Source organism: Kogia breviceps, chromosome 10 (assembly GCF_026419965.1).
Source record: "Kogia breviceps isolate mKogBre1 chromosome 10, mKogBre1 haplotype 1, whole genome shotgun sequence".
Taxonomy (NCBI): Eukaryota; Metazoa; Chordata; class Mammalia; order Artiodactyla; family Physeteridae; genus Kogia; species Kogia breviceps.
The window spans coordinates 27,376,367-27,400,671 of record NC_081319.1 but is presented as its reverse complement, the minus strand read 5'-3'; the positions used below and the strand labels follow the sequence as shown (position 1 = coordinate 27,400,671).

Here is a 24,305-nt window from a genome sequence, read left to right as displayed (position 1 = left end):
GTAAATGTTATGCCAAACACTAAAACTGATTCAGCGTGAGTTGATTGTTTGAAGGTCGCCTACAGCCACTGCTTACATCTCCCGGATATGGTTGTTAACGAAGGTGTAAGTGCATGATTCAGAGAACCTGAAAGATCTGGATGCCTTTAAGGAGGTATGTGAAGCCAGTAAAACCTCTTAGACCAGAATCACCCAGCATGAGTCTAGGAAGGTTTTGAACTGTACTGGAAATTCTATTAGAAAAGGATAAGGCAATGACCCTATGCTGATGGTTTAGCAAATGCAAATACAGTAATCATAAGAATTGAGGAAGCTTATATAGTAAATACCAAAGTCAGGTATTCTAATAATCTCTCATATTTCTTTGGTTTTTCTTCCATGTCGTTCTCTGAGGATCAACTTTTATTTATTTTTATTTTTAAATATTTTAAGAAATGTATGGTGTGGGTCCAAAATTACCACTCGGAGAAGGAACACTTACCCAGAATGCTTCATGTTTTGAGGCTTATCCATTCGGACAGCAAGTTTGATTTTGAGGTCTTGATCGGGGCAGTTTTTGGAGACTGTCATTTTGTGCCACTCTGACTGTTTGGGGCTGTTGGGGGTGGGATGGAGAATAACCTGCAGGGAAAAAGGACAACCATATTAGCCAGAAAATAGGACCACTGTTATGGACATGTTTTCATAGACGAGAAACTTGGCTGCTGAGAATTGAGGGTCTCATCCATGTCCCACAGCCAGCGGGAAGGCAGTTAAATGAAGTGGAGGCCTGGGCATTGGACTCAGATCCAAGGCTCCACCTACCAGGGCTGGCTGGTGCCAAGCAGCCCGGCCTGAGGACAAAAATGGCATTCTTGGCTCTCTTCTCTCTCTCTCTGGCTAATTCTGGAAGAGTAGGGATCACGAATTCTGTGATCCTGCTTTTGTACTCTTCTAAAGTTCAGAAGTCCTAAAACGACCCTGAACGGAGAATGTACTCCACACACTACTCTCCTCAGATAAGAAGGTGGGTGTGTAAGAGAAAGAAGTGTCCTTCTATATTAGAGAGAACCGCTAGTCGACTCTTTTTTCCATTCATCAGGATTTCTTCCACTACGTCAAGAGGAGAAATCCTTCCCAGGCTGCAGGGGAAGAGGGAAGGGACCATATCTGCTGAGAAATGTGAGACTTAGAGGTGAGGAGGAACGCGCTCAGGGTCCCACATTTCCATGTGATTTCATCTGGACCTGACATCTTATCACACAGCACCCAACCCTGTCCTGGCCCAGAGGGAAGCGCACGCAGCTTGAAGAAGGACCTGTTCTTAGGAAATGCCTTTCACCAGGGTGCTTCAGAGTCGGTGCTGTGACTTGCGTCTTCTGTCTGAGTTCTCACTGTCACAGATGCTGTAAGTGAACCCAGAAGGGGACCCACTTCTCCAGTAAATCCACTTTTTCAGGATGCAACGAAAGAGTTCTCACTCATGAGCCACATGGGGTCCAGGAAATGTGCATTCACGGGGGAGCGAAATATTCGGAAAATCCCTTAAACGAAGGGAATGTGGACGAGATATAGGCACAACCAAAGCTTGGCCTGCTAAGATCTGCTTCTGCGGTGGCAGTGTGCGCTGCTTTGGTGCAGGCTGACTGTTTTTTCCAGGCACAGGGAAGGCAGGCTTCTTTCCTGGGTTTCTTTCACCTCTGCAGAGGAACAGGAGGGGTTCAGAGTCTCAGGGGTGGACACTCTAGCCTTCTGGGTGCTGTGTCGGCCTCACCGCCATCATGCAAGCCTGGCCTGCGCTTGGAGAGTAGACGTACACGGCTTTTTGTGTGATTGTGGAACAAGAGCTTTGAGAAGAGTAGAAGATCATGGCAGGAAAATGAAATCAGTCCACTTGACATGAAGCCTTGCTTGCACTGATTTTTGACCCCTTCTGATTCCAGGCCCAACCCTCTTTTTTCCACTAAATTCCCTCTCTTTGATGAAAAATAATTTGTATATTCTTGCTAAACCCAACATTTGAGGCTTCTTAAGGTCTAATGACATGATTAAAATACAAGAAGGTCTGATTTTTCAAACCGGAGGCTGCCAAGTTTTTTTTTTGATCCTGCCCTACTTCAGTAAAATATTTTTGAGCAATGAGCCAAATATCTTTAAACAGATCACAAGTAACATAAAAATGTATCAATAGAAATGTATAAATCAGTCAAATATATATCCACGTATCTTTTACATGATGTATGTTTACTTTGTATTAATATACGGCATTATTACATATCTCATAAAACATACACAAGTATAGAAGTTTTTAAAAGATGGGCTAAAGATAAAGAACTCTATTTTTATTTTATTTATTTATTATTATTATTATTTTTTTTTTGCGGTATGCGGGCCTCTCACTGTTGTGGCCTCTCCCATTGCGGAGCACAGGCAGCGGACGCGCAGGCTCAGCGGCCATGGCTCACAGGCCCACCCGCTCCGCGGCACATGGGATCTTCCCGGACCGGGGCACGAACCCGTGTCTCCTGCATCGGCAGGCGGACTCTCAACCACTGCGCCACCAGGGAAGCCCTATTTTTATTTTTAAAAACTCATTTATTTATTTTTTTTGGCTGCGCCGCGCTGCTCGCGGGGTCTTAGTTCCCCGACCAGGGATCGTACCCGTGCCCCCTGCAGTGGAAGTGCGGAGTCCTAACCACTGGACCGCCAGGGAATTCCCAAAAAACTCTATTTTTAAATATCTTGGTCACTGTGGTGGCTTTTTACTATTATTCGCTATATGTTATGGTACCATATATATGTAAGGCAAGGCTCATTGTTGAGGATACTGGATGCGAATCCGTGGTTCAAGCGGACTTGTAGATAATCTCAAAACGTTTTCATTGACCTCTCATCCTGAGTGCACGCGCACTGTTTTTATCTCGTGACGTGGACGGCAGAACTACTTGTTAGCAGGACTGATGTCACCTCTACCATTTTCACGTTGTTTGCCAGGCGTGCAATACCAGTATTATCTTCAGATCATAGCTCTGCTCTTATAGTCTTTTCGGCCATTTGCTCATTTTGTGAGGGTTAATTTAGTACAAATTCTATCATAAAATGTAACAGTTCACATGACTGGCACTGGTGAACTGTGATATGCCTTAGGATGCTGGAAGGAAGTGAGTACGTCAGGGCGCCACCGGGTTGTGGAGACCTCTTGTGTTATCTCCCGAGGTAACACCTGTCCCTGTATGTCACCTCGTATCATGTTCCAGATCCTGAGACCCCAGACTGTGGAAGATGGAGAGGAAGGACTTGCCAGTCTCAGGGTAGCTGACCTTCTCCGCTGCGCTAGTTTGGGCTGAGAGGTGGGGCCGGGTCGGTGGATGATGTGTTGGGAAACAAGGAAGGGGAGGAACTGGTAAGAGAAACCCCACCAGAGCCAGAACAGCAGTAGGTTAGGCCCAGGGCCCTCTGCTCCTGCTGGCTTGGCAAAATCAAAGCGGGTGGGGAGCTCTGGGCACCCGGAGCTCGTTAACAGGCCATCCACCATATGGATGCTCGGCGCGTTTCCCACCGGCAATATGGTGTCCATGTGGCGACACAAATGGCCGCAGCTCACTACTGGCCGCTCCACAGAGGCTGCTTCCCCGACGTGGCCGCTCCCTGGGGACACCTCCTCTCTAGGGTGGATACAGACATGAGGTCACCGCAGTCCTCCCCCACCTTCATCCCCACTCTTCCGTGTGCCCGACGGGCCGGCGACTCCTTTTTTAAGTGTCGGCCCCGCTGAATTATTAGGGTCCTTATGGACGCACGTGAGCCCCGAGCGGTCCGCACACCTCATCTGGGCATTCCAGGCTGCTAGCTGAGTACTCTGTCATCTCAGCCGAGGCCCATGTGTGCTGTGCTTTGATGTGGTGATGCTGATACGGGAACACAACCCATCCTCTGCAGTAAGCTGTATGTCAGCCAGCCCCAGCTTCTCTTAGTTACCTGGGCATTTGGGCAGGTCCTTCTGGGGGACGGTCTTACCCTGAGGCTTTACCTGGCTGATCCTCTCAAGCCCGTAGCCTCCATGTCTCTCCTTACCTCTGCATTCCCCCCCGGAAGGCGTGCCTGCTTTTCAGACCAGATTATGTCCCCTTGCTGTGTGCTTCCCAGGTGTCCTTTCTCTAGCAGGGCACTCACCACACTGCCTTGTAATTTCTGGTTTTATGTCTCTATTCCTTACGTTCTGTGTGGTTAAGGATTTTTGACTGTCATTTCTCCTGTTTGCTCTGTGCATAGCACAAATGAATGGACACAGTGGGCCCGTAACCCTCTTTGATAAGTACAAGGTTGAGAGTATTGCACTGTTGTCAAGAGTGTGAAGGAACAGTCACTCTCTCATGCCCTTTGTGCAATTATAATTGGTGTATACCCTTTAGGGGACAATTTGGTAGTAGCCATCAAAATTCAAATTTCATTCAGCAAGATGCTTTTTTTGAAATTTATCATATGTATATATATACACACACACACATACATATGTGCAAAGAAATAAACTCAAGGTTATTCATAGAGGCATTGTTTATACAGCCAAAGACCAGAAACAATCTAAATAAATTATGATATATCTACACAGTGTATGTAGCTATGGAAACAAAAGGGAAGTCAGTATGGGCTGATACAGATTCATCTCCAAATATCCTGATATTTCAAGCAAAGTGCAGAGCAGTATGCATACAGTAACTTCCAACTATGCTCTCTTTCTTTTTTATTTTAAGAGGGATATATACAAATATGCTTGTATATGCTATGCTTGTACATGCATAGAATATTTCGGGAAGAATGCCCAGTAAATTGAAAACAAGGTTTTTCTCTGGGCAAAGATACTCAAGTCAGTTGGGTGGAATCATTCGTTTTCACTACATATTCATTTTGATTATTTTTTACCATATGCATGAGTTATTCTTCAGTTCAAAGGTTAACAAAAAGGAAACATAAAAATAAAAATGGAACAAACTAAATACTGTTGCGTGAATGAACACAGCACCAGAATCTTGAATGTGGCTATGTCCTGCTAAACTTGGGAAAAATCAGCGCGTAGAAACACTTTTCCAAGGGGTCCAAGGAATCACTTTAAAAAAGAGCACTTTTGTCCCCCAGCCGCTGTCTGTGGAGGTCCTGCCAGCAGAGGGCGCCCGTCCCACCAGCACAAGGGCCAGGCAGGCGCGCTCCACCGCAAAGGTGGAAAGTTTCTGTGGAGGGAAGGAAGTAGAAACTAGTATCTGGGGGAATGTGTCATGAGACTGGAGGAGAGTATGATTTGTTAAGAGATTAATGGCAAGCTCGTGGCCTTCACCCCAACAGCAGAGCCAAGATTTCTATTTTTGCATAGGGACAACACGGTGTAATAAAAATAGAGATGACGTGGCATCGTTCCTGGCAAGTCACTTACCTCCTCTGGGCCCCAGTGTAGTGAGCGGTCTGTACAGGACGAGTAATAACAGGACCTTCCTCATAGGATTCAGATAAAGAATCATGAGGGGCTGCACACAGAGCCCTCAGGACAGTAGCCTGGCCAGTGGTAAACATGCAACTGCGCATGGGCCCCAACTAACTGGGTAGCTCTGGGCGGGTGTTTCCTGCCTTCCACGGGAATCAATTTTCTCCTCTATAAAGGAAAAGCCTTTGACTAGCCCAGTGTGTTTTAACTTTTTCGAGCGGAAACAGCTTTGAGAAGCTGGTGAATGCTTTGGATTAGCAAGTCCAGAAAAATGCACATACGCCCCTCCCCCCAACATGTGTAAACGGTTTCAAGGGGCTCCTGAGACCCACGGCGTGGACTCAGGTTGATGGTTCCTGGACTTGCCTCTTCTAACACTGATATTCTAGGTCTCTGAGACTCTCCTGATTCCTGATTCATGTCTTCATGGAAAAAGAAAGGTTTGAAGAAAAAGAAAAGGCAGGGTCCTTCCCCCACTCTGTGTGTCTCTCTTTCCCTAGGGACAGAAGTCAGTATTTGTCATTTCTCAAAGAAAATGGGTAAACCTCTTCTTTTCTTTCATTCCCTTTCTTTTTTTGTGGGGGGGGCACTCTTTTTGCTATCAGCCTTGTTTACCTTTTGTTTTACTTCCATCTGAGGTCTAGGTCCTAGTAATATGATTCCAGGTCAGTTCTATAGATGAAAGCCAGATTAAGGAATTGAGAAAACAAAGGAAGGGGACTTCCCTGGTGGCGCAGTGGCTAAGAATCTGCCTGCCAACACGGGACACAGGTTCGAGCCCTGGTCCGGGTAGATCCCACATGCCACGGAGCAACTAACTAAGCCTGTGTGCCACAATACTGAGTCTGCGCTCTGGAGCCCGTGAGCCACAACTACTGAGCCCACGTGCCACAACTACTGAAGCCTGCGCGCCTAGAGCCCGTGCTCCACAACAAGAGAAGCCACCGCAATGAGAAGCCTGCACACCACCACGAAGAGTAGCCCCCGCTCGCCACAACTAGAGAAAGCCCATGCGCAGCAATGAAGATCCAATGCAGCCAAAAATAAACAAATAAATTAATTAAAAACAAAAGAAAGTGTGGTTAATGTGTTCTTGCTGGTGTTCTTAGGTGTGTGTACCTGTGTGCTTGCTTTGGGATATTCTGTCATTTTTCCACAGATGCTGTATCCAGAGGCTCAGAGAGGTTAAATGTATTGGCTAATGTCACACAGCTTTCAGAAGGGACTATGCATTCAACCAGTAGAAATGAAATTTATTAAGTCTATGCACTGGGCTCTGGGTATAGGAATAGGGGGTGAACAAAATAATTTTAAGTTTCACAGTCATGGTATCTCCCTTGCAATGGGAAGAGTGATGGTGGCAGGGGCAAAGAAGGGGTAGGACATTAAGAGGTACAAACCACTATGTACAAAATAAGATATAAGGATATATTGTGTAGCACAAGGAATACAGGCAATATTTTATAATAACTAAATAGAGTATCATCTATAAAAATACTGAACCACTACATTGCATACCTGAAACCAATAACATATTGTAAATTGACTACACTTTAATTTTAAAAAAGGAAAAAAATAGGTTTCTCTCCCCATGGGGTTTTCCAGTCCAGTGGGGGAGACAGAAGCCAAAATTTCTAAATTCTCTCTGTCTCATTGGTGATAGGTTCGGTGGAGGATGTGAACAGGGAGGAGCTGAAGCAGTAAATGAAGGTGGATGGGCGGTCAGCAAAGGGCTCTCCGAGGAGGAGGTGGCATTTATATAGAGAAGCAAGTAGTCTTTGGAAGAGTTGGGCAGTGGGGAGAGTGCTTCAGGCAGAGATGGAGCCTCCTGAGATGAGAAAGAATTCGGTTTATTTGAGGGACTAAAATTTGGCCAGTGATGCTGATGCATATACTGGATGAGGGGAAAGGCGACGGCAAATGAGGCTGGGGCGGTGGGCGGGAGCCAGATCACCCAAGAGTCTGTGGGCTGTGCTACAGAGTTCAGATTTTACTATAAGCGGTATGGAGTCACAGAAGCATTTTAACCTAGCAGGAAACAAATCCAACTTGTGTTCTGAAAATCTGTTTGGTACAGAGTCAAGAGCTGAGGTGTAAGAAGAAATTATAAAAGAAATTATTCAGATAAGAATTATTGGGGACTTCCCCGGCGGTTCAGTGGTTAAGACTCCGTGCTTCCAATGCAGGGGGCGTGGGTTCAAACCCCGGTCGGGGAACTAAGATCTAAGCTCCCATATGCCGCACAGTGTGGCCCCCCAAAAAACAGACTCCTAGAAAATTTTGGGACTTGCCTCGTGATCCAGTGGTTAAGACTCTGCCCTCCCAACGCAGGGGGACTGGGTTCGATCCCTGGTCGGGGAACTAGATCCCGCATGCATGCCACAACTAAGAGTCTGCATGCTGCAACTAAAAGAGCCTGTGTGCCGCAACTAAGACCCGGCACAGCCAAATAAATAAATAAATGTATTTTTAAAAAAGGAATTATTATCTCAGTGGTACTCAAAGGGATTGGTATCACCCCTTGAGATGTTTCAGAAATTTGGGGGACATTTTTGGTTGACAAAATAATTGGTGCTGGGCTCTGCTGGTATTGAATGGGCGGGGCCCAGGGATACTAATCATCCTGCGGTGAGCGAGCTACTCCTCAATGATGAGGAATCGTACAACCCACCCGATTTTTGAATATTCCCACCAGATATGAACAGAGGTAGAAAAAACTGCTGGTGATTAACTGAGTCTAGATCCTAAATCTTTTTTACATATACACTATAAGCGTGTTTGGCACTTTTCCAGGGAAATCAAGAAAACTTTGTTACCAAGATTGGTTTACTGCTTCAGTAAATTACTGATACTTGGGTTTTTGAGCCCCTGTCCTCTGCAGGAGACTTTGTCACCCGCACAGTGATTCTCCATATGGAAAAAGTAAAGACTCCTTCCTTGGGTCTTCAGTACAGTTGTGGTTGAATCTTTACATTTTGAAATTATTATAATTTCCCTTTTCTGTCTCTTTTATATTATGTCACTGTGCTGGTTTTAAAATTGTTAGGGCGTCGGACTGTTAAATTATCTAATACTTTTGCTTCACGATAGAAAGGGTATTTATTGCACATCCTTAATCTCAAGGATGTCTGGGGCTCATGGTGTTGAGAACTCCTGGCCTATCTTCTGCAATACACACAGATTTAAAGAGGGGAAACTGAGGCTTGGCGAGGTTGGGGGTCTTGTCCAAGGTCACACAGTCAATGAAGAGGAGAGCCAGGGAGTCAAACCTCGAAGCTGGGCTTATCAGAAATTGGCAATACTGCCTTTCGGGAGCCGGGGACTCCGGCCCTCCACAGCTTCTTGTGATGGAGAATCCTTGTGATGGGAGCCACTTACCCGTCCCAGCTCCTTGTCCTCCAAGGCCAGGACTCCTGTGCTCTCTGTGAACAGCTTCACCTTCACAGCGGGCAGTGCGTGGGTCGTAGAGAAGTCACCCTGGGTGCCCCAGCTGCAGACAGAATCAGAGAGGTCAGTGCGGAGACCTCCGCCTTGACAACGCTAATCTTAGCCCCGCCTTCTTCCTGGGTCGGGTGAAGGCAGGGTTAACCGGAGGCATCAGGCACTGAGGCATCAAGGCATCGCTGGCTGTCACATCCCCCTCCCCTCCCAAGCTGCCAGAAGGACAAAAAGTGTTAATTATCTTGTTAGGCAAATGCAAGACAGATGCTCAGAAAGTTGCCAGGGGTCTTCACAGAGCACTAGACGGAATCACTTGGAATTAGCATGAAATCGAGTTGGTGAGAAATCTGCCCCATGCATTTGCTATCCCTACAAACTATTCCAGGGTAACCACTAATGCTTCCTTGTAGCCTTTCCAAGAATCCCTAGTTCTTGGAAACCGCTGTTGTAGGTTTTGAGATGGAGCTTCACTTGGCAGGAGCTAACACCTGACTTTACAATGAGACCTCAATAGTAGTGGGAAGGGAGGGAGCCCCATTTCCACTGGCATTCAAAGTTATGTTGAATAGAGCAATGGATGAAGCTTAGTTTAGCCCTGTTAAAGAGGAACGAAGGTCAAAGGATGTGATGTGGGAAACGCCCTTCCCCACTCACTGGTCTCTGGGAATCACAGTAGATCTCCCAAGAGGAGAGCCTGGCTTACCTAGCATCTGGGTAGAGTGCCCGTCTGGCTGACATGAGCCCCCGAAGGGCCCCTCACATGTGACCTTTTCATCACGATTCTTACAGAGCCATCTCCATCCACTGTGTACCTGAAATCAGCACGATCTTCAGGAGGTATCAACTGGACTGCATGGAGCCCCTGCCCTAAACGCTTCCACGGCACCTGTTCCATCGCACTGGGCACAATCCAGACCCCCTGGTATGGTCTCCCACTCATCCACTTGAGTGTCATGGGCCTCCTGATTGTGCTACCTCAGGGCTGTTGCATGCACGGTTCCTTCTGTTGGCAATGCTTCTCCCCAGCCTTCTCTTCACCCGCTACCTCTCTGGGGCTCAGCGGGAGCTGAGAACATGCCCCTTGATCTCCCAGTCTCAATTTTGTATCAGTGTTAAACTCTCTCGAACATACTGTTTAATTTTCTGTCCTAGCAATCACTGGATGTGTAATGATTGATTTACTTGCGTGATTGTTTAACAGCTAAATCCTCTAATATTCTGTAAGCTCCGTAAGTTCATGGACTGTGTGTTTTGTTTATATTGCATTACCACAGTACTTAGCACACAGAAGACACTTAATAAATATTTGTTGAATAAATAAATTGTGCAAACATATATTCTTTTACAGAACTAGGAAACAGGAATAGATATAATTTTGTATAGAAATGTTTTTCTTTCTTTTTGCCTACGTAATGGCCAATTTCCGTATTTTAAGTTGCTCATTTGATATTATTTTTAATGACTATAATATTACACCTGATGGATGCATCATAATTTATTTAACCATTGTTCTATTATTGAGATTGGGCTGGACATTACTTTTTAATTTCATCTCTGTTTATTTCCTTGGGAAGTGGAGAGTTAGATGGGAGATCGTTTCTTTGTTCATCTATCAACAAACATGATGGTGCTCCTACAGTGCTGTAGGAACTGTGCTCATCAGTGAAAACTTTCAAGGCTTGGGACACCTAGTCCCAAAATGCTTTCCACACAGTTGGTGACTATCCTCCTACCATCTGGGAAAAAGAGCGCAAATCACATGGCTTCTTGCCCACCCTGGGTGTCCCCATTCACTTTTTCTTCTGGCCAATTTAATCACTGCCGTTCTCATGGCCCTTTCCTTGATTAATAGCAGGCTTAACTATTTTACTCTGTGTTCATTGGCTGTTTGTATTTCCTCTTTTGTAAATGATGGAACCCTGACTTCTAGTGTCAAGGTTGCACTCAATCGAATAAATCCCATTAACTAAACTCAAGGACCTAAGGACTCTAGACTGTTGCTAAGAGAGCACCAGAAGGAGAAAAGGGGGTGCCCAGCTCCGTGGGGATCCAAGTGTGCAAGAACCATTCAGAAAGCTCAACAGTCGCAAGAGAGAAAGGGAGAGGACACGAAGAGGACATGAGACAGGGCGAGAAGCAACAGGTTTCAAACACAACAGCAAAAGGTGAGATGTACAGATGGAGGCTCCTAATTTTGGACATCAGCCACAGCAGCAAGCTCCTAAGATAGGGGAACCTTTGTCCTAGCAAAGGCAACGTGACAAGGCATAAGGTTTGGAACCCAGCATTCTTAGTTCAAATCCTGATGAGTCACTTACGAACTGCAGGACTTGGGGCAAGTTAATTAACATCCCTGAACCTCAGTTTCCTGAGCTATAAAATAACATCATTTCACAGAATAGTTATAAAGAGTAAACAGCAGCAGGCTTGGAACAGCATAAGAGTCCCCCAAATTTTGGCTACCTTCCCTTCCCCAAATAAGGATACATAAGATGTATTCTAGTAATAGTGATAATCACTTATATTTTGTGTTATCCATTCAACACATATTTATTAAGCACCTACTAAGTATCTGACCCTTCGCTGGGCAAGCAAGATGGACATTACCCTTCCTACTACACAGGGTTAAGAGGTAAAACAGTTCATATCGTACCCATTTCACAGATGAGAAAACTGAGAGAACCACAAGACCTTGTCCATTTTATTCCAGTGAATTGTGATCAACTTGGGCTGGAACACAAATCTCTTAATTCCCAGTTTATAGATCTTGCTGCTATTACTGTCATGATTATCAATAACACACATGACTAACGATGAACAACTCTGGCAAAAAACATGATCATTACTTTACTGTTTATGGTTAATTGTGCTATGAACCTCTCTGGGCATTTATCACGCTTGGTCATGGAGATAAGGAAGATTCCTGCCGGACACAAAGAGAGTTCTAGAATGAGATGCTCTAACACTAAGCCATAAAGAGGCCTTAATCGCAGGTCCCTGGGAATTCCCCACACTGGAGCCCTGTGACACTGTCCTTGGAACTGGTTTGTAGGGATTTTCTGGCCTGTTCAGTGGGCACGAACCCAGTCTGCCTGAACCCCTGCTGCTATCCGAGGATGCTCAGCTCATAATGCGTTCAACCTGACTCAGACCGTGGGGCAGGGCGAGGTCTCTGAGACCCCATCAGCTGGATGGAGTTGAAGCCACTGCAGGCGGCCCTGACAAGCCCGTGCACTTGGACAGTGATTTGCTTTTTCCTTTCCACCAGGCCTGCAGCTGTGCTCTTGGCGTCCTACCATGACCCTTGGCTCACCTTAAGTTGCTAGGTCGCTACTGAATCCCAATTTATCTGCCAGATTTCAAAATGGCTACCTGGCCCAGGGGAGCAGGCAAAAAAAGAAAGTCTAATCAGGACCAGCTATGTCATTTTCAGGCCCCAGTGCACAATGAAAATGTGGGCTCCTTGTTCAAAAAGCAGGAAAAAGTGCCACTAAAGATACTAAAATACAGTGTTTTCCTTCCGCTGAGGACTTCCTCTCTGCTCATACACATGCTCATCAATCCATCAGACCCCACTTAACTGACTCGAGCTCAAAGATCAAATAATTAAGAATTCCAAGACAGCAATGCGGAGCATGAGACCGAATGGTCTGAGTGTGGGACCTGTGCAGCCGCAGCGGTCACAAGCTTGTGAAGCAGGCTCTGAGCCCAAGGCCACCCAGTCTGTTTAGCGCGGCCAGAGGATGGGCCATGCAGGGGAGGTCGCTACAGTCACAGGACTCTGTGAAAACCACTCCTGCCTTCTGGTCAATGCTTCCTATTCACAGGGGCCCCAAGGACATTTACTTATCAGCACTTTCCCTGCCCCTCTCCCCTTTGGGAAAAAAAATCATGAAAATGTCCACTTTGTGTCTTTTTCCAGCCATGCAAAGACCTGACTATAACAAAAACAGCTAATATTTCTTCAGAGCTTCCTCTGTGCTAGTCACACATTCCTATCTCCAACATGTTAGATGGGCATATGTGTATTTTGTCTTTTTAAGCCCTCTTGGCCATCCTGTGAAATGCTTATAACTATCACCCCCATAGTTACAGATGAGGAAAGTGAGGCTCAGAGAGCAGGTTAGTCATGTGTCCGAGGTCACAGGGAGCAAATGGCAGTCTGACTCCACAACCCAAACTCTTAGCCGTGCCGCCATGTTGCCTTGCTCCCAAATGCCACAACTTGCGCTCCTCTGTGTCTGGATCCAGTTAACATCAATTACCTCCGTAACTCAACTGGAAAGTCCTGTTTCAAAACGCATGGGACTCTGGGCTGCTCTAGATTTATTTCACACGCTCAATATGCTGCACAGAGTGCTACGTAACCTGCAGACAAATCAGTCCGTGGTGGAACCTTGGCCTTTAGGTGGAGCCACGTAATGATAAATGAATCTATTTCTCATTGTTGCATTCTTCTCTGCTCACTTCTCTTCCTTTGCTGAGCACTGACTGTGGCTATTTAAATGAATATCTCTTTTAAAAGTTTCCCAGGACTGAAATAAAATTCTGCTTTGATTTGAAAAGACCAGAGGTTGATAGTATTTATGGCAAGGAGCAGTTGGGAAGGTTAACTAACTTCTCTCTGAACATAAAGTACATAAAGTCAAGTAGGTGGGGTGTCTCACTTCCCTGATCTTATCATTTCTGCTACTATACTCACACTGTACAGATCGCTCACAAAAGCACTAAAAATAGTCACCAATTATCGAGTGCTTATGGTTTGCCAGGCCCTGGGCTGAGGGCTTTTCATGGGTTATCTCATTTAATCCTTCTGACAGTTCTGCAAGATATATCCTGATTATCTCCACTTTATCAATGGAGAAACTAGGACTTGGAGAGGTTAAGTAACTGGGCCAGGGTTTCAAACCGTCACAGAGCTGGGCTTCAAACTCAGAGTTTCTGACCTGAAAGCCCATGCATTAAACCATAGAGCTCTACTGTTTCTCCATAACTCATAACACAGTATTAGAGTGTAGTGTGACAATTATCTGTGTGTGTATCTGGCTCTCTCTTTAGATGGTTAATACCTTGGGGCAAGGAGCATAGTGGTGTGTGTGTGTGTGTGTGTGTGTGTGTGTGTGTGTGTGTGTGTGTGTGTGTTAAATCTACTGTACCAAGCAGCACAGGGCGGCATACAATCACAATAAATATTTGTTTAATGACTAGGAAGATGTGACAAATTCAAAATACTCATGTCACCAGATTCAGGGGATCGTGGAGAGATGCCACAGAGGAAATACCCAAGAGTGTGACTGCCCCCTTTAAGCCAAAGTGAGGGTTTATCTCCTTGAGGATCAGATGTTTTGTCAGAGCACACCAACTCTCTGAAGTGTACAGAGTGGCTGGCAGCATGAAGAGGGGACCCAGAAGACATAGCAGCTAGGACAGCATTCTGAGGAGCAGGGCGTAGGTCTTTGGAGGTCAAGGAGTGGTTAGCTCATGAGGCCAAGAGCTGGAAGCAATGTGGATGCCAACAGTATAATGTTGGAAAGCACCACTGAGTTACAAAATGAACTATTTATATTGTTTTTGGTCTTTTTAACCAGAAGCAACACAAGCACAGACTACGGAAATGCAGTCACCCACAGTGGCACCTCCAAAAATGAAGGAACATGTATTGACACACGTGTGCTCATTCCAAATTAAATACATTTTGCAAGAGGCAGGAGAACAAAGAGAACAGTCCAGCTGACGAACCTACATGGGCACATGGTGTTGGATGAAGCTCTGACTTCCATGCTGAGGGCTCAGACCTCTACTATGCCCTGCATTTAGAAAACACTTCCTGGATGTCTACGATGTGCAAATCACTGTGTCAGGTGCTGCTATGGACCCAAAGATGCATGAGATATCAGCGGTGCCCTCATGGGTGTGATATTCTACTTAGGGTGATGTCACGTCCACAAATGATAACAGTTGTTAGGTGTGAGCTGAAGCCTTGGCTTTCACATCTGTAACTGGGGATAAGAATAGTACTGACCCCAGAGAGTCGATGGAAGGATAAGTAGGAGATAACTATTGCATATACGGTGTTCAACACAATACCCAGAATGTGAAAAGCACCAAAGAAAGTAAGTCTTTCATTTTAGGATTACAGACTAGGGGTAGGTAAACTAAGGTCTATGAGTCAAGTGTGCCTGACTACTTGCCTATGTATGGCTGATGAACTAAGAATGGTTTTTACATTTTTAAGTGGCTGAAAATAATTAAAAGAAGCGTACTATTTTGGGACACATGAAAATTACATGACATTCAAATTTCAATGCCCATCAATAAAGTTTTATTAGGACACTGCTACGCCCATCTATTTATTGATACAAATCGCCTTTTCCACTTCAAAAGCAGAGGTGAGTAGTTACGACAGAGACCTTACGGCCAACAAGCCTCAATTTTTTACTTTCTGGTCCTTTACTGAAAATGTGTGCTGACCCCTGCTATATACACAGTTAAATCGCCGGCTCATGGGAGTACTTTTACTTTCATTAGCAGATGAGAAGTACGTATGCTCACCGGAGCACAGCCACAAAGATAAACTGTAAACATGCACTTGCAAGGAGAGCTCATCCCATGGAGATTCAATGTGCTGCTCTAAATTCTTCCTGGAGCTCTTGTTAGCACTCTCGGCGTACTGGAAAACTGGGAATTGTGTACCACAGCATTTCAGACACGTGGTGCCCAAATGCTGCTTCCAGATCCACTTGAGCTGGCTGACTCATTCAGTCACACTACATCATTATTAATATCAAATAATAAACAAGAGTAACAGATAATTCATATTTGGGGGAGGGTGTAGATGACTTTTAAAGTCACAGCACATTATTTCTCCGAACCTGTTCCAAAGGGCCAGTGCTTTGAAAGTGAATACTTTGATCTGGGGGAGAAAATAAGGGAGAGGGATGTGCTTGGGTGGAGGGAGGGAGAAATCTACGGGCAAAGCAACCTTCTACTGTGTGTTTGGCGAGCATCTGCTCCATCTGTCACATCTCTGTTTACTATTTAAAGCCTCTTATTTGCGGAAGCCTCCTCAGACCATATGTTATCAACAAATGTTGCTAATCAAATACACACAGTAATTTTCATCAGAATTTCCCCCACCCCACCTCATGAACAAAAAACAAACATTTGCCACAAAGGGAATATACCTCCCAAAATGACAGTAAACATCCACTGCAAACCTTTGACAACAGAGTGATATTTACGAATGAGTATGTGACTAAGCCAAGAATACATCCACTTTAGGCAAATAAGGACCCTTGGAGAACTGGATTTTGTGCAGTTTGGTGTTGGGGGATGATGTCATTAGTTGCCATGGCGATGCTCAGCATAAGGTCATCATTCATGCCTCGGAGACTGGATTTGCATTTATTCAAGGTATATGGCTCATGCGAGCTGGGTGTTAGATTGGTGTGGTTCATAAAACTAACTGCCAGCTTTAACAAGGGAGAAGTGTCATTTCGGGGAATGGAAGTCCCTTGGTCTCGTTGCTAAGAGGGAAAGTTAATAATTGCCAGGAGACAACTGCATTAAAATCTTTTGGCCTGCCTTTCAGGCAGACGGCAAGATATTCTACATCAAGCGAATCAATTATACCATCACAGTGTGTTGCGTGCAAACTCATGGATAGGATGTGATTCGGGCCCTTTAATGTACTAGAAAAGCTAAACTACCTCTTATTTACAAAAATGAGGCGTTTGCTTTGTAAAAATTGGGTTGTCTGGGAGGCGGAGGGATGGAGGCTCCAATTTGCCTACCTGACATTTCCAACGGAATAGCTCCTCCTCTCCAGGAATCGGAAATCAAATGTGTTCAAACCTCAGCTTTAGTGTTCTCCCCACACATCTGTTCCTCTAAGGTTTTCCCCGCTTAGTCACAGGAACTGCCAGCCACCCAGAAAAGGAAGGTCAGAAGTGCCAGGAAGAGGGTGGGTGGAATACTCACATAGCATGGACAGTTAGAACTTTACCAAGAAGCAATTATTACCGGTACTTCTTTATTTGGTTTCTGGTTTGTCTCCTCCTACTAGAATGTAAACTCCTCAAGGGCAGGGATCTGTGTCTGTGTCCCTGCTACGTCTGAGGATGGCTGTATCCCCAGCACCTAGGGCAGTGCCTGTAACATGGCACACGTCCAACAAGCATTTACGGAAGAAATGAATTCAACGAACTGTGATTTTCTCCACACACGTATGTACATTTGGAGATGAGATTCCAGTGGAAAGCGAAATTGACCCATGGTGGCTTCTCCTGGACTTACATTCTTTGGCATAGTTCAAGAGGAAGTACAGGAAAATTCTATACTATAAACTTTCTAAGGGCAGGGACCAAGCCCATCCCTGCTGCAGTCCAGTGTTGAGCTCTGCCCAGTGCAGAAGAGGCACTTGATAAATGCCTGTTGAATGAAGGTCAGGGGAGATTAAATATAGGAGCTCTGTGCATCAATCCTAATTTTCTCAGCAGCTATGTGACCCTGGACAAACCACTGGGAGGGTCTCAATTTACTTATCTCTGTAATAGGGGTAGGGAGGCAAATATCTCGATATTTTCTGTCCTAAAGACAAAAGCCTGGGTATTTGATTTCTAGCATTTCCTTTTGATTCCTTCTTAGAGTTTTCATCACTCAGCTTATATTACCCTTCTGTTCTTATACGTTGTCTACTTTTCTTTTTTTTTTTCTTTCTTTTTTTTTTTTTGCCATTAGAGACCTTAGCATATTAATCATAGTGGATTTAAATTCCCAGTCTGATAATTCCAACATCTCTACCTTACCTGTCTCTTCAAACTGTGTTTTTTCTCTTTTCATCACTTTTGTTGGAAGTGACATACGGGGCAAATGGAACCCCTTATGGCTCCAGGAGCAATTTCTTCCCCCAGTCCTCTGCTCCAGGAGGCTGTGATTCTCTGTATCTGTTTGTCTATCTCTCTAAATCTGCGGGCAGCGGTCTGCCCTGTGACCTAAAATTCTCTGATGGATCTAAGAAGAGTTGCTGATTTTCCATTTGTTCAACCTTTTTCCTGTTGTGAGGACAAAAACCACGCCAAGCTCTTTACATGCCAGACCGGAAACCGGAAATACACTGGAGCCTGGACTTGGCAAGATCCTGTCCAGCTGTGAGAGCTTACACTCGATTCTTCATTGGAGGTTGACTCATAAGAAAACATATAGATGGTCAAAAAGAAAATCTAAATGGGAAACCCAAGGTTGAAGCCAAGTAACAGAATGGTGTGGGATTAGGGTGCACGGGGTGGGATGCGGTGCTGGTACAGTGGGTGGGGTGGGCCTGGGGTTGGGTGTCGTGGGCTACATCATGAAGATGACAGCACCTCACGGGGCTTGACAGGGTTGCCTTCGCTGGAATGGAGTTTATAGCTTGACCTAAAGATATCCTCTGTCATTATGAAAGGCGGTGAGTTTTTGTCATTGGAAATGATGGCTGTCTCCCCATCCTGAGGTTCTCCTGCAACTCCATCATCTAGTTGCCTTCCTCTGACCATCTGTTTATTCCAAGTTCCTAAGGACCGTTAGAGAAAAGGAATTGTTCACTGCATGGTGGACATCAAAAAGGCACTCGCAGGAGGTTGCCGGGGACACATTCATTCACATTCTTCTCTCTGTGACTCAGCCAACCAACGCCTGTTTAATTTCCCACACTGGGCTTTTTCCTATAATTGCTCTTGTAAGCTGAGCCTCGTTATTAGGGTTGCAACCTGTGATTCTCATAAACAACTAGGAGGTGCTCTAGTTGATTGTGTCTTTAGAACTTCAGCCTGCCTTAGGACACCTCACAGCCTCTAGAAGGCTCACGGTATACAGTCGGAGAGGCTACAGCTGTCAGGAAACCTGGCCAGGGGAATTACAGAATGCAATGCAAACCCCTTTGCATTCCAGCCATTTCTACTAAGAGCATGAACCAAATGAGGAAAAACAACTGGGGGACACAGAGCAACAGACTCAGAGTTGCCAGGAGCCCTGAAGATCACTGTGGCCAAGCACCTCATTTACAAATGAGGAAGCTGGTGCAGTGGGGACGAATTTTGGAGTCAGGCTGTTTAATTTTTATCATTTCACAGCTTTATGTTCTCAGACAAATTGATTAGCCTCTCAGATCTCAATTTTCACGTTTATAAAATGGGCACATTAACAGTATCTACCTTATAGGGCTTTCTATCTGCCTGTCCCCCAATTGAATGACAGAAGCACTGAGTACAATGTAAGTTCTTAACAAAGGGCAGCTTGCATTATCCAGGGGGTTCAGGATTAAGGGAGCAGGCTTGGGAGTCTAGCAGCCTGGATTCTAAATCCAGCTGTGCCACCGTCTACCCGAGTGATTTTAAGCAGCTGACTGAACGTCTTGTGGCCTCTATTTTCTCACCTGTAAAGTGGGATGTTAATAGTGCTTCCCTCTAAGCATACCTCTTGTTAGAATTCGATGTGAGAATGCTACCCAGGCTGGCCATCAATAAAGCCCTCCGTAACTAGTCAGGACATCTGAGAGATACAGAACAACTTAGTCCAAATGCCAGCACTAGAATCAAACATCAAGACATGAGCTGACCTTGCAAGTGTTTTCAAAACCATCTGAGTAGTGGCTTTTGTGTTTTCTCAGTCTGGGTAAAATAAATTTGGGACTTGAATTTGGGTTGATTTTTGGGGGCAGCTATGGCAAAGGGGTAAGAGCTGAGAACTCATTCTCACTTTCTCAAGACTTCCTTCTCTCAAAGCACCTGAAACATTTCCTCTCACACCCATCCTGCTTCTCATCCTTTACTGGCCTTTTCTTGACCCTGGCGGGTATATCAGACCATTACTCAAAGAGATTCACCTTCTCCTGCCTTCTCCAGGAGAAAAGTTTTCTTCCTGCCCCACTGGTATTAGCCTTGTCCATGTGACTACTTGCTTTGGTCTCCTTCTGGGCAGAGCACATATAATCCCTGAATTTGACTTTGAAATTATCCAGGTGACTTTCCTCGGCCAATGGGGTATTAGCAGATGTGATGGAAGCAGAGGCTTGAAATGTGCTTGAATGCTCGGGCTGCTTCTCCTGAGCCTCTGTCATCACCATAAGCAGAACTTCCTCCGGGTACCTGTGGATCCTTCAGCCTGGATCCCACAATGGTCTACATGGAGCATTGACCCGAGTCCAAGTCAGCGTGCGGAGCCAAGGCCAACCAGACCCACAGCGTGAAGCACAGCCACCCAGCCGAGCCTGGCCTGAGCCAGCCAACCCCCAGCCGATTTGCAGATAAGTGAAGGAAATAAATGACTGTGGTTTTAAGCCATTGAGTTTTGAGACAGTCTGTTACACAGCAATAACTAACTGATACAGTGCCTTTATCTGGTGCTTAATCTCATCATCCTGGTGCTACTGCATATGGTGTAGATTGGTCTGGAGCCCTCAGCTAGAAGAAAGAGCACATACTGGAGAGCTCAGACCCACCTCATAGTCCTTTCATATTTTTAAAAAGTCTATTGCAGTCACACAATAAACACCTGCCTAATAACCTTGTTGGTTTGAAAAAATAGTTCCCAGCTCATATGTCCTCATAAAACCACCTCCGTTTGCCAGTGTCAAATGAGGCGGTTTCTCCACAGTGTAAGAACTGGACTCAGGCCTGAGTGTGCTGGTGAAGGCTGCCACAGGAACTGTCCAGGCCCCCTAAAGAGCAAGAGGGTCAACACCTCCCAAGGCCAAGGCAGGCAGCCAGTGTCTCTCACACCACTTGTGGTCAAGTGCTCCCGGGGGGAGCCCTAACTACATCAAAGGCGTTGCGGATTAAGGCTCCCACATAGAAGGTGATGAGCATGAAGCCAACCTCGGCAACACTTGAGCGCCCCCAACATGTGTGGCTCTGTCCGGGTGGGTGTCCTAGCTGTCATGGGCACACAGAGGCAGCCCTGGGGGGTTCAGCAATGGCCACTCAGAGCTTTGGCTGCCCTCCAAGCAGCCAGCCCCCTCCTGTGAGACCTCCCAGTTGCCTTTGATAGAGGGGATTATGGGAGCTGTTGTTGGTTTTGCTTTCCTGGGCTGGGTTCCCACCCTCCCACAGAGAGGGATCCCTGAGGACCCTGTTGTGAGCTAAGCTTGTCTCTTCCCCCAAGGACTGGCTGGTGGATTTGTTCTTTTTTCTCTCCGTTTCACATGTGTGAGAAACCACTGGGGGTGGTCATGAATGCCAAGAGCCTCACAGGGAGATGGTGAACGGGCCAGCTGGCCGAGTGTCCTTCGGTAAGAACTGAGGTGTGGTCTTAGAGCATCGGGGAAATTGCTCTCTAGACCAAGTGCGATGGCGTAGGCCCAATGTGGAGCCAGAGAGCTGTTCTTGAAAAGTGACGGATCTCAGTTGTAGAGAAATATCACCGTCCCTCAACCAGTCCGTGGTATACCAACACCATCTTAGTGGGGTGAAAACACTACCTATGTTCCCAGTCAAATCTGGCTCTCCTTGGGCTGACCACAGGGGTCCTCCACAAGGCCCAGCTACATTTACTTTGGGACTCCCACGCACATAATGATAAACACACTAAAAGGACTCCTCCAGACCATCTTGTAAAAAAATGTATAAAAAACTGGATGAAAGTTGAAGTGAATTGTCATCAACTACTGGATATAGGTTAAATTTAAGAGACATCTAATGCAGTATTTTTTTTTGATTTTGCAATAATCTTTACTTTAGAGTTAAAACATTTCCAGGGGAGGGATGTAATGATTATTGTGTAGGTATTAACACATTTTTGACCGGAGACGTATTACGGCTACAGGTGTTAGTTTGTGCAAAAATCCCCCAGTCAATAATGTGTTAACGTACTGTGTACATAATGATGTAATCATTATTATGCAGCACTTAGGAGCTGGAGCTCTGAAATCAGACACACCTCAGTTTCCTGTTGTCAGGTATTAAAGTAGATACAGATACGGCAGACCACTAACCAGCTGTGTGATCTTGGGTAAGTCTGCTAACTGCTCTGAGCCTCAAACTTCCCATCTGTAAATGGGACCATAACAATGTCTACCTCTTTGGGGTGCTGAGAGGATTAAACAAGGCAGTGAATGTCAAGGGCTCAGCATAGTGTCAGGTACCTTTGGGAGTCCTCAGGGAATCTTGACTGGTTTGTAATTTAGGATGCTAATTGCGCAAGAATGTACAGAATGGATTTGAGTATGAATAGGACAAGGAACATGTAATAGTTTAGATGGCACAAGATAAAGGTCTCGGAATCAGGAGTTGGAGGGAGGATGGGTGAGGTACTAAAAATAGAGATTTCTAGGCCCCAACATCAACTGTGCAAAAATTAATATAGAGAGGAGTCTGTCCAGGAGTGTTTATTTTTAATGATCTTCCTTGGTGATTCTGCTGCTTGGCTATGTTTGTGAACCACTGTGGAGTCTACAGTCTGTAGCTGAGTGCTACATGAACAGCGAACAGAACTACAGCAAATACTTCAAGGTTCACAAAGATGAACAAGCAGACAGGCCCTGGTCTCCCAACTACAGATTTCCCCTCAATATTAGGTGGCCCCTTGAAGGAAGGAAAAAAAAATTACTCAGTCTCCTTGAGACGCTGACCCCACATAAACTATCTTTCTTAGCTTGTGAGCTGTTAATGGGCACACTGGAACGGTGGTTCTCGGAACGACGATTTTGTAAGAGTTACCACAATAGCGACTCAGCAGGAAGTTATGAGTGACTCTCCCACTCCCCAGCAAATGGTGGTGATAATAATACAGCTCTGACTGAGGGCTGATTACATGCCAGTCACTGTTCCAGGGACTTTTACATGAATCACTGCATTCATTAAACTGAGATGTGAACCTGAGTTGAATGAATGTTGACTATCCCACATCTGAGTAGGAGGAGGTCAGCCCAAGTCAAGAAGGCTTGATTCATGAAGCATGTCGGAGACCCCAATGTACACTTGATTCCTGGAGAATGGATCTGGTTGGACCAAGAATGGTCTGCCTTAATGGGATGACCTCACAATATTGTGGGAAATAGGAAGCAACCAAAAGATTATGAGGCCAATTCCAGGGATGGGGAGGGGAAAGAGAGAGAAATAGAGAAAGAAAGGACAAAGAGAAGGAGAAGGAAGAGGAGGAGGGGGGGAGGAGGGGGAAGGAGAAAGGAGGGAGCGGGGGAAAGACATTTGTCTCTGAGTGAAATGTTGTGATAAGTAAATCTGTTGAAAATCAAAATTCCCAGTATCCATTAGTGTTTTTTTGTTGTTGTTGTTGTTTTGTTTTTTTTTTGCGGTACGTGGGCCTCTCACTGTTGCGGCCTCTCCCGTTGCGGGGCACAGGCTCCGGACGCGCAGGCTCAGCGGCCATGGCTCACGGGCCCAGCCGCTCCGCGGCACGTGGGATCCTCCAGGACCGGGGCACGAACCCGCGTCCCCTGCATCGGCAGGCGGACTCTCAACCACTGCGCCGCCAGGGAAGCCCTCCATGAGTGTTTTAAACCCTCCCCTCCTAGCTTTCAGATTTACATAAAAAATAAAACAACTTCATGACCTGTGTGCACACTGGCACACAGCTTCACCTCCCTGCCCATGAGGGAGGAGAGCGGAATCAATACCACACTGCTCTTCAATTAAGCTCCAGTGTACATCCCTCTACAGAAGTCTGCGTGTCTTTTTCCTCTGCCTGCAAACACTCTCCCTCCCTCTGATCTGCAGCTGAGGCTCTGGCAGTTCATTACAAGCAGCATAAAATCAGGTTTATTCCCTCCATCAATCATCCAAGAGAATTTATAGAATTGTGGTCATTAATTCCATCACTTTAAGTGGGGTGGGGGATGAGAATTTCATTATCCATTATAACTGCTTGTAAAATTTTATGAATTATTTGCATCATTTAAAATTCAACATGTGCCTAAGGTAAACTACAGAGCTGTCTGGGTCAGACAGACTTTTTTTTCTTCTCCTCTGTCTTATGTCAGGCACAAACATTGGTGATGTTTAGGGCTTTGAAACTTTCTCTTCCCTTTCATAAAGGGTGGCAAAAGCAGAGTTATGTTCTGAGGAAGAGTGAGGAAAAAATGCCAAAGAATCATTAAGTGGCCCAATGAGTGACTGATACATGACTTAGCCCTTCCTACAGCAGTGGTAATGCAGGACAGTTTAAATGACTGACATATTCATACCTTACCATGAGGAAATAGATGGCAATCCGATGGTCATGTCCAGGGACCTTAGCTTGGCTAATATTTTATCTTCAACAGTGGATCATATTACAGCACATTTGTATGTAATTCTACATTTTTGTATACTGTCACTGTCTTAGCTTGGGCTGCTCCAACAAATACCCTAGACTGGGTAACTTAAACAACAAACGTTTATTTTGTTTGGATATTCTGGAGGCAGGGAAGTCCCAGCCCCAG

The 24,305-nt window shown here is 45.5% G+C and overlaps 1 protein-coding gene across 29 annotated transcripts in view; it reads right to left on the bottom strand.

Annotated features, from left to right (window-relative positions):
• CADPS (calcium dependent secretion activator) overlaps window positions 1–24,305 on the bottom strand; it is a 795,170-nt gene that overhangs the window by 185,772 nt on the left and 585,093 nt on the right. For all 29 annotated transcript variants that reach the window (XM_067043766.1, XM_067043769.1, XM_067043768.1 and 26 more), the window contains 2 exons: window positions 8,831–8,942; window positions 482–621 (listed from right to left, as the gene is read on the bottom strand). In XM_067043766.1, the coding sequence (XP_066899867.1) occupies window positions 482–621; window positions 8,831–8,942 (252 nt within the window). The remainder of the gene's footprint in view (window positions 1–481; window positions 622–8,830; window positions 8,943–24,305) is intronic.